Source organism: Meriones unguiculatus, chromosome 1, assembly GCF_030254825.1.
Source record: "Meriones unguiculatus strain TT.TT164.6M chromosome 1, Bangor_MerUng_6.1, whole genome shotgun sequence".
Classification (NCBI taxonomy): domain Eukaryota; kingdom Metazoa; phylum Chordata; class Mammalia; order Rodentia; family Muridae; genus Meriones; species Meriones unguiculatus.
In genome coordinates, this window is record NC_083349.1 from 67,653,750 (window position 1) to 67,663,843 (window position 10,094).

At 40.3% G+C, this 10,094-nt stretch overlaps 1 protein-coding gene across 3 annotated transcripts in view; it reads left to right on the forward strand.

Annotated features, from left to right (window-relative positions):
- Positions 1-5,771, forward strand: part of Mxi1 (MAX interactor 1, dimerization protein) — a 59,724-nt gene extending 53,953 nt beyond the window's left edge. For all 3 annotated transcript variants that reach the window (XM_060391035.1, XM_021652197.2, XM_021652198.2), the window contains 3 exons: positions 826-940; positions 1,547-1,718; positions 4,064-5,771. In XM_060391035.1, coding sequence (XP_060247018.1) covers positions 826-940; positions 1,547-1,718; positions 4,064-4,227 — 451 coding nt within the window. In that variant the 3' untranslated portion in view covers positions 4,228-5,771. The remainder of the gene's footprint in view (positions 1-825; positions 941-1,546; positions 1,719-4,063) is intronic.
- Positions 5,772-10,094: the final 4,323 nt, after the last annotated feature.

The window sequence follows — 10,094 nt, forward strand, 5'->3', positions numbered from 1 at the left end:
ACAGGCTTTACCGTGGAGAGGAGTGTTTTAATGTCTCCATTACATACATGGCCATAGTCGGAGAAGGGAAGTCCATGAGGCTCGCTGGTAGCATTTCCAGGAAGAATTCTGATTTTCCCAGATAATTTGAGATTTTTGAGTAAATAATTCTGTCACTGTTTAGGGTTAGTCACAAGAATGGAAGAGGAGGAAAGCTAATGAGCGGTAGTCCACTTACAGTAACAGTGGGGGCTTGAGTGTCGGACCCACTCGCCTCATGCTACTTAGGCACACAGTTTTGTTGTTTGCATTGTGCTGGATCATATGAAATTGCCGTTTGTTAGAAGGACTGAAATGTTTGAAGATAGGAAGTATTCATGTGGTTCCACCTCTTATGTAAACATTCAGCCCTCTAGGACGGCTGCAATTACAGAGCAGTGCGGGTGTATGTATCTGTAATTAAAAGGTGGAAGGAAACAGGAACCTTGGTGCATTTTATATCTCCTTGTGCTGTAGCTGGAACCCTACTCTAGCCTGTTTTTAGGCATTCAGAAATCAAGTTCAGTTGCGTTAGTATCCCTTTTTACCTTGACAGCACAGTAGGAAGATGATGGAGCAGGCTAGAGAACACACTGTCTGACAGATTTCCATGGGGGTGATATAGAAAGGGACTTGTCTGCAGAGCGCAGGGGTGGTGGGCGTGGGGTGCGGACACCCCTACACGTGTGAGCACTTTGAGGACTGGGGGTGAAGCACAGCTGTTAGCTAATAGTTGGAAGTTGCTATCTTTAGACTGTGTGTCTAGTGGATGTCTAGGCTGTGCTGATTGGATGATGTCTTTCTCAGACGAGCTCACCTGCGCCTGTGTTTGGAACGCCTGAAAGTTCTGATCCCGCTGGGCCCAGACTGCACCAGGCACACAACACTGGGTCTGCTCAACAAAGCCAGAGCACACATCAAGGTGAGGCTCTTCCCTACCAGGTTTGCCTCAGTCTCGGGCCCGGTAACCATCAGCGATGGTTCCTGCCTGTTGTACACAGCTCACTGGACCATCCTCTTTGCTAACTGACCTCCAGAGAAACGTTTGTGAATCATGCCAGCTGATCCGATGGAGCATAACATGATTAAATGGACTTATTTTTTTGACAGTGTGGCTGTTTAGACCTAAGAATGCTAGGGAAATAACAATAACCTTCGGATACCCAGAAGGAAGGCAGTTGTGCCCTCTTGTGGAGATGACGTTATTTGGCGGTATCTCTCAGTATTTTTCCATCAAATACCACACTGCAGGAGGTTTCTCTTTGTGGAGATTACCTCATAGACTTTTACAGTTTCCAAGTAATGTAGCTTTCATATACAAAAAAAGACAAGCATTTTTGTGTTTAAAAAAAAAAGTGCTTATTTGTACTTATATATAAAGGTATGTAGATATCCATATGTAATGTATGTGTGTGTATGATGTAATATGTATATCCATATTTTCTCTGCTAAACAAAAATGTTAGGCAAAATTCAGTTTTATTGATTTAGACTGGACTACAAATGTAAGCAAAATTTCATTATTTTAGAAACTTGAAGAAGCTGAAAGGAAGAGCCAGCACCAGCTTGAGAACCTGGAACGAGAACAGAGATTTTTAAAGCGGCGACTAGAACAGCTGCAGGGTCCTCAGGAGATGGAGCGAATACGAATGGACAGCATTGGATCAACTATCTCTTCAGATCACTCCGATTCAGAGCGAGGTAGGCAGCATCTCTTTTCTAAGGAAATACTGAGTCTCTGGAATTAAGGGGAAGGCTGGCAGACACTGCATTTGCTCTCTTTTGTTAGCTAGCAGCCTAAGATTCTAGGTTTTGTTGTTTTGGTGCTAGAGACCAAGGCTGGCTTGTAGCATCTGCAAGGTCAGCATGAGTGGACTCTACCATAAGCAACACTCCTGACTTCCATTCATTGTGTGGCAGTACCTTTATGAACTACAATTTTTTCATACGTATATAGAAATACTTTTAGACTTACAGAAAAGTTTTGTTTAAAAAATGCAGGGTTCTTGCTGGATATTGATAGCACACTCAGGGAGGCAGAGGCAGGCAGATCTCTGAGTTCAAGGCCAGCCTGGTCTACAGAGTGAGTTCCAGGATAGCCAGGGATACACAGAGAAACCTTCTGTCTTGAAAAGCCAAAACAAAAAAAAACAAAAAAAAAAAAAGAAGAAAATACAGAATTCTTATTAGCCTTCACCCAAGTTTCCCCTTACACTGCACTTACTGAAACCAAGGTGTGAGCGTTGACATAATGCTGCTGTAAAACAACCTATAGGCTTTATCCAGATCTTCTTAGTTTTGCTACTAGTATCTTTTGAAGTACTTTGAATACTAGACCGTCTCTTTGTATAGCATTCCTCAGTTTGAAATTATTCATAGTGTTTTCAGTGTATTAGCTTGAGGGTACACACTCGGCTTAAGAAATGGCCCAGAAAGGATGTTGAGCCCTACACTTCATTGTCAGGGACAGACACTGCTGTCTTACTGTTTGTGATACTCATTTTTTTTTCCATGTGTTCTAGAACATTTATCTGCCTTTCAGAAAATTAACAAAAAATTTTAAAAGGTTTAGATTTTATTGATCTGTTCATCTTTAGCTGCTGCCACCTCAGCCCTACACTACAAGCTCCCAGAATTGAGCAATGATGAGCTTTAACCTGACATTTGGGAAGTAGAGTTCATGAATTTTTTTTTTTTTCCAAGACAGGGTTTTACTGTGTAGCCTTGGCTGTCCTGGACTCGATTTGTAGACCAGGCTGGCCTGGACCTCACAGTGATCAACCTGCCTCTGCCTTCCAGACGGCTGGGATTACAGGCGAGTGCCACAACACCTGGCTTGAGCTCATAAAATCTTGAGAATTTTTGAATATTCGACAGGTAACTTTTTGTAAAAAGACTTTCTGTTTTCTCTTCTTAATGGAAACTTCCCCACATACTCAGAGGTACAGAAATGAAAATATTCAAACTCCTGAATGTGTGCAGCCATCAGTGATAACTACTGTCAGCATTCTGCCATTTTTTTAAATTTATTTTTTAAATTTAAAGTACAGTAGTGTTTTGCCTGCGAGTGTGAGGGGGTCATATCCCCTGGAACAGGAGTTATAGACAGTTGTGAGCTGCCATGTCGGTGCTGGGAGTTGAACGTGGGACCTCTGAAAGAGCAGCCAGTGCTCTTAACTGCTGAGCCATTTCTCCAGCCCTTACCTTTTTTTTTTTTTTTTTTTTTTTTTTTTTAATGATTGAATGTAAAACATTGGGCTTTGAGGAAGAATATTGAAAAGCCCTGAGTTTTTAATTCTACTTTATAAGGGAAAAAACACTATTTGACTGCCTTTTGATTTTAAAATGTGTATTGCTATATACTATTGGTGAGTGTGGTCAGGGCTATGTGCCACTAATTTCAGGCTGTATTTGAGGGCTGTGTACTTGCTTGTCTTTAAGCATTTGATTCAATTCCAAGCATCACATACAAATCTACCCTACACAAATACACACACACAGACATACGGGAGATGACTTGAAGCTGTATTTGATGAAAGAAAATCAAACACAAATCCCTCAAACTTACTTTATGGTTGACTTCAGTTACTAAATAATCAGAATTCGTGATGAAGTGTAGAAATCTATAAGTCCATCTTTAGAGTAATGCCACCAAAAATTTAGATGCATAAACATAAATCTTCTATCTTTATTTCTCCTCCACCCACCTCTTTAAAGTAACCCTGATTAATAAACAGTACTGTGAATTAGTCTTTGGTTTAATATAAAACAGATGTTGTTAAACCACTTGGGTAGGGATCTTTTAATATTAAGTACTAATTCCCAAATAGGCCAAGTGCTTTTAATGGGAGGTCCAGACGGACTGGCGTCAAAGGGTTTTAGTAAACTTGCTGCCCAAATTAAGACCACCACTGTATACCAGAATTCCCCTTTGCAGAAGATTCGTTTCCCAGAGATCACTGATAAACTCATTGAGTACCCTTTTTAACTTCTGAAAGTGCACATACAGATTATTGATGGTCCTTTTTCTTTCTTCCTTTTGGCAGAGGAGATTGAAGTGGATGTTGAAAGCACAGAGTTCTCCCATGGAGAAGTGGACAATATAAGCACCACCAGCATCAGTGACATTGATGACCACAGCAGCCTGCAGAGTATTGGGAGTGACGAGGGTTACTCCAGTGCCAGTGTCAAATTGTCCTTCACTTCCTAGAACCCAGCATGGCATAACAGTGCAGGGCGAAATATTCACTGGGCCAATTCAATACTGTCTCTTAAATTGGGTTCATGATGCAGTCTCTTCTTTAAAATTAAAACTATACTTGAACAAAAGGGTCAGAAGACCTATATTTAAGCAAATACTTAACAAAAAAAAGTGGGGTGGAGCCTCCCCAGTAGAACAAATATTCATATACTGGAAAGATACAGTTTCTAAGAGCAGCAGAAAACGTGTGTGTGATTATCTTGTATTGACTTAAAAGAGACAGTGGAGAGTCTATTCTCCTTTTCTAGTCTGCTCATGCTATGTTGAGCAGACATTTAAGGATTGGGTTATAAACCCTTCCTGAGCTTCTTGGCCCTGGAAACAAAATCAGACTTAGAGTAAGGAAAAGACAGGATAATCAGGCATTAATCTTAAATAGCTAAAGAGCAATTAAAACTCAGCCTCAGTTTATCATGGAGCCTGTGGATGATCAATTCTTTTAAAAAATGAATTTTTAAAAAGCTCATTTCGTGCTCTACAAAAGGAGGGACTCCCATGAAGCCTTTTGAAAGAGATCACCATGCAGCTCAGCTTTCTGTTGGATTCCATGCTCAGCCAGCTAACCTTACCTGCATTGTTAGCACTAGGGCACCCAGCCACCCGCTCGCCACCCTTCGGCAATAGGGGCAGCCCATGCATGACAGCCTGTATCACAGGAGGAAAAGCTCCATGTGCCTCTGTCTGCGGATCTGAAGAGTTGTGCACGCATTATAGCAGGCCAAGGTCTGAGCCACAGCAGCATTTTTATTTGAGATTTTGATAACTGTTTTTATGTGTTGAAAACCAAAATGACATCTTTTTAAAGCTTGTCCATAAGTAAACATAGATGTCTTTTATAGTGGAAAAAAAACACGTGGGGAAAAATTGTCTATTTTGATGCAGCATTTGATAACGATAAAACACCTCACACCTCACTCTTTATAGTGCACAAAATGAATGAGGTCTGGGCTGGGTAGACAAAGGTCAATGCTGTTTTTGTTTTCTTTTAGGATCATTCCCTTTTACCAGCTTTTAACCATCTGATATCCATAGTAGGCAACCTATCCTAGTAACATAGTTAAGTTCAGCACTTGTCTCATTTAATGTAAAGATTTGCATTTTCTACAGGCAGTTTCCTCCCTCACCAACCCACTGTGCAGGTGCTATTGTTGCTCTTATGAATATCTTCAGAAATGTTACCTTCTAAGTGAACTTTCTAGCCTGCACTTTGATGTCATGTGTCCCTTTGTCTTTCAAACTCTTGAGGTTTCCCTCTGGGCCTATGCTTTGCCCTAGGAAGCCCTACTGGAGACCTTACCCTCAGCTGTTTGGACTTTGTATTCTTTAAATAATTTAACTACCCTTAATTACTTAAAAAAAAAAAAGCTTTATGATTTTCATAACTTATTGCTGATTTTAATGGGTTGTTAATTTCAGTCCTGTAGTTTTATTTTATGTTTAGATAGGGCTGGGCAAGGAAAAAGAAAATAAAAACAACCATATTTAGCAGTGCAGTGGAGTTGTGTGTTACTGTCAGAGCCGTTTTTTCTATACATGAAATGTCATGGGCATGCAGACACCTCAGCACACACACTACCTGGGGTATTCTTTCTGTACCTCCAAAAGTACTTCTTCCTTGCCTGTGCTGATAAAGTTCTTTGAAGTAATGGGTGTGAAATACTGTATGCCTCTAGGTACAAAGCATGAAACCTGCTACTCTTCAGGTGCAGAGGACGTGATGGAAAAAAACCCTGTGGTTTCCCTTACAGTCATTCCCAGCCAGGTAATTTGTGCCCTGTGTACTCGCCGCCTTTGAGCTTGCTCCGAAAGTGTGTCCTTACCGTGGAAAGTAAATGGAAGCCACTGAGTGGCTTCAGTTTTCTTCCTTTTCTCTTTGGTTTAGTTTTTTGAGACAGGGTTTCTCTGTATAGCCCTGGTTATCCTGGAACTCGCTTTGTAGACCAGGCTAGCCTTGAACTCACAGAGATCCACTTGTCTGTCTCTGCCTCCTGAGTGCTGGAATTAAAGGTGTGTGCCACCCTACCAGGCTAGAGCTTTTTTCTGTTCCCATGGATGACAGGACTAGAATTTGGAACATCATTCAGCATTCAGGCAAACTTTATATGCTCCCATTTTGTGTATATACAGGATGATGGACTGCGAAGCCTTCGTTACAAACCTGCTGCACATAAATCAACTAGATATCCCGACACTACTACTTCTTTCCCAGGCTTGCTCTTCATGTGATGAGGACAAAACTTATACAGGAAATAAAAAGCAGGGCATGGTGGTGCACACCTTTATCCCCAGCGCTCCAGGGGCAGAGGTAGGTGTGAGTTCAAAGTCAGCCTGGTCTACAAAGTAAGTCCAGGACAGCCAAGACTAGTCTTGAAAAACAAAACAAAAATAAATAAATAAAATCCCAAGACAAAACCAAAGTAATATTCCCAACATACCTACCAAAAACAGCCTAACATATTTTACCCTCAGTCCCAATTTGGTAGACTCTGGGGCAAATGCCTTATTTCTCCAAAAAGCCCATTTGCTATTACAGTTACTAACTGACTGTCTTGGTCTTGAAATGTCAGGGTTTAAATCAATATATGTAAATGACCTCCATGCTCTTAGAAAGCTGTAGTGCTAAAAGAAAACCGAGGGGTAGTAATATGCACGTGTGTGGGTATGTGCACGTGTGTTTGTGAGCCAAACAACTTTGGCCACCATTCTTTAAGCACCATCTATCTTAGTTTTTGAGACTGCGCCCCTCATTGGCCTAGGACTTGCCAAACAGGCAAGGCTGGCTTGGAATTCTTGGTGCTGGGCTTGCAAGCACTCACCTATGCATGTGTTTGCATCTGTGTGCCTAGTGCCCACAGCCCAGAAAAGGGCGTTAGGTTCTGTGGAGCCTGTTACAGATAAATGTGAACCACCGTGAGAATGCGGGGATTAAACTCCAATCCTCTGGAAGAACATCTAGTGTTCCTAACCGCTTAACCATCATCTTCTCCAATTTACTGTTTTATTTTTTAATTATTATTTAATATTTTGAGTCAGGGTCTCACTATTGGCTCTCCTGGAACTTGCTATTGACCAGTCTGGACCAGAACTCAAGAGATCCACCTGCCTCTACCTCAAAGCACTAGGATTAAAGACTGGCTCCCTGACTTTAAAAAAATTACATGGGTCCTTATGCTTGCAAGGGAAATAGTTTAGCAACTAAACAATCTTTCCAGCCCTAATTTCAAATTTTAGTTATTTGGACTTTTACCGAAAAGTCACGTTTCTTAAATGTTGGGAACACACATAAAACTTGAAAGGCTATGTGAGATTAATTTATCATGTTTTAGTGCTCATCTGTTTTTTTTAAACCTAACCCGAGGCTGACTATACTCTACAGTGAAAATGACCACTGCCTCACTAAATGTGCCTAGTTAATTAGTGACATGCTTGGCTATAAAAGAAAACTTAACTGCCTTCTTGGCCTATGCAACTAACAGTAAAGTGCTTTTCTTGCCTTTTCTGTCTTACGATGCTACAGGTTGAACCTGAGGCTTTTACTCCCACCAAACACACCAGTGTAGTTATACCATTCCAAGGACATTAACTTCCTGCCAATTTTACTTGGTTGTGGTTGTACCTTTTCTCAGCCATAGTTTATTAACAGTGGCACAAGCAAGACACTACACTTTTATAAACACTGCCATCTAAACTGTTTAAAATATTTGCCTGGCATGTACAAATAGCTGGGCTTCATCCCCCCCCATCCCATAAACTGGCTGGGATGATGCAGGCCTGTAAATCCCAGCACTTGAGAGGAGGTGGCAGGATGGTCAAGTCATTTTTTTTGAGACCAGCCTGAGCTACATGGTACCCTAGCTCAACAAAAAAATTTTACTTTGGAGTTTATCATGGACAATGCTTAAAAATTGCCCTGCTCAGGCAGTAATTGGGTACTTTAGGTGTTCACACCAGACATAAAAAATTTACTGTTTAACAATGTAGCACAAGCCATAAAGTGTTTCTAAGACACATATTAAAGATAGCTTGAGGTTATAAGTGAGTATGTCATCACTCTTTGTAAGTCATGTCAAACAAACCCAACTGCTTTTGGAGGAACAAATTCCGGGCAGAAGCAAGGTATGGTACGCTTTCCTCCTTCCTGCTACTCCTGAGCAATTAAAAACTGGACAATTACCATCTCTTAAAGACTAGCCTAGCTGCAGATCTTGGGGTTCAACTCTAAATTCCCTCAATACAGGAGACAAATATTTCCTCCAAGTCTGAATTATTTTTCTTGGGTCAGAAATTCACTCCATTTTAGGCTGGGTATGGTGGCAAAGCCTTTAATCACAGCACTTGAAAGGCAGAGGCAGGTGGATTCCAAGGCCAGCCTGGTCTACAGAGTTGCTAAACAGCCAGGGAACACAGGATATACAGAAACCGTGTGTGTGTGGGGGGGGGGGGGGGTACTATCTAAAGTAAATAGTAAATGGGGGAGGGTGACCACATTTTGTTTCACCAAAAAAAGGAAAATGAACTAGCAAAAATGATAATCATGATTTTGGGTGCCAAGCTGAAAAAGTGGCTCTTGAACACAGCCCCTTTTAATGAGTTTAACCACAGCTCATTTAGCTATGTTCTTAAAAAACTGTTAGGAAACAAAATTCCAGTGACTTATACCTGGGTTCATAAAATTAACTGTTAAAGTGCATAGTAGATAGAAGCTAGCTGCCAGTGTTCACTGTGGGAACTAAATGACTAAAATTTGATACTGTTAACTAATTTGTCAACCAAAACATACATACCTACTGTTCTCAGAACTGCACTGGTATTTACAAAAGATCCACCTTTGTAACTAGAGAAGCCGAGGAGGCAACTGGACACCCTCACAGAAGTGAAACCCTGTTTTTATTGAAAATTTTTTGGCTAGACCAGTTTTTACAATGTCTCACCTGTAGTATCAGTTTCAGAATCACTTTTGTCTACACGTGTGCATGCACTTTGTGTGCGTGTTTGCGTTTGCTTTTTTAAACAGGACCTTGGTTCTTAGGGTTCTTTTTTTAAAACTACTGCATTGCCTGTTATGCTCTCCCTCCCCATTATAAAAATTCAGTTTAATTTGCAACTAAAAACTACCCAAGATATAAAGAATGTTTACACTTACTGTTGGATTTATAGATTAGTATGTACCAGTGACTGCTCTGTAGTACAAATAATTTGAGCAGATACTTGTAGAACCACTGTAAGGATTTAAAACAAATAGAAAACCTTATTGGTTTAAGTAGACTTTTTCCTTCTTAATATTTCAGTTACTATCCAAGCTAGGCCAAATTAAACTTTGGATACATTTTTAGCTAATTTACAACATTCTTTACCTCTGAAAGGTCTGGTTTTCAGTTATAAAATCCTAACCTACTGACACAAGTCATAAAAAAGTTATCTCTCCTTTGTTACCTAGTATCCCTTGTATTTTCAAAAGAAAAAAACCTCAGCACTCAACATTAAAACCACATCACACTAGACAAACACACATATATGACAAATGCTTTTAAATTTTGAGTTAGAATAATTTGGTGCCTTTTGGCTTGATGCCTAATCTTCATAAAACCACCACTAAATGCATTCTCTTCAGAAATCAAAGCTATTACATATTTAATCTACAACAGTTTGCAACTAAGGATGCACACCAGATGCAGTGTTTGTAACAATGACTTACCTTAGTTTGGGTAAGATCCAGACAGAAATTGTTTACTTTTTATTATGAACATTACCCTTAATAAAGTATGTTCTAGAGTAAAAGAACCACTAGTTAAGGAAATCAGAACTCACTGTCATTC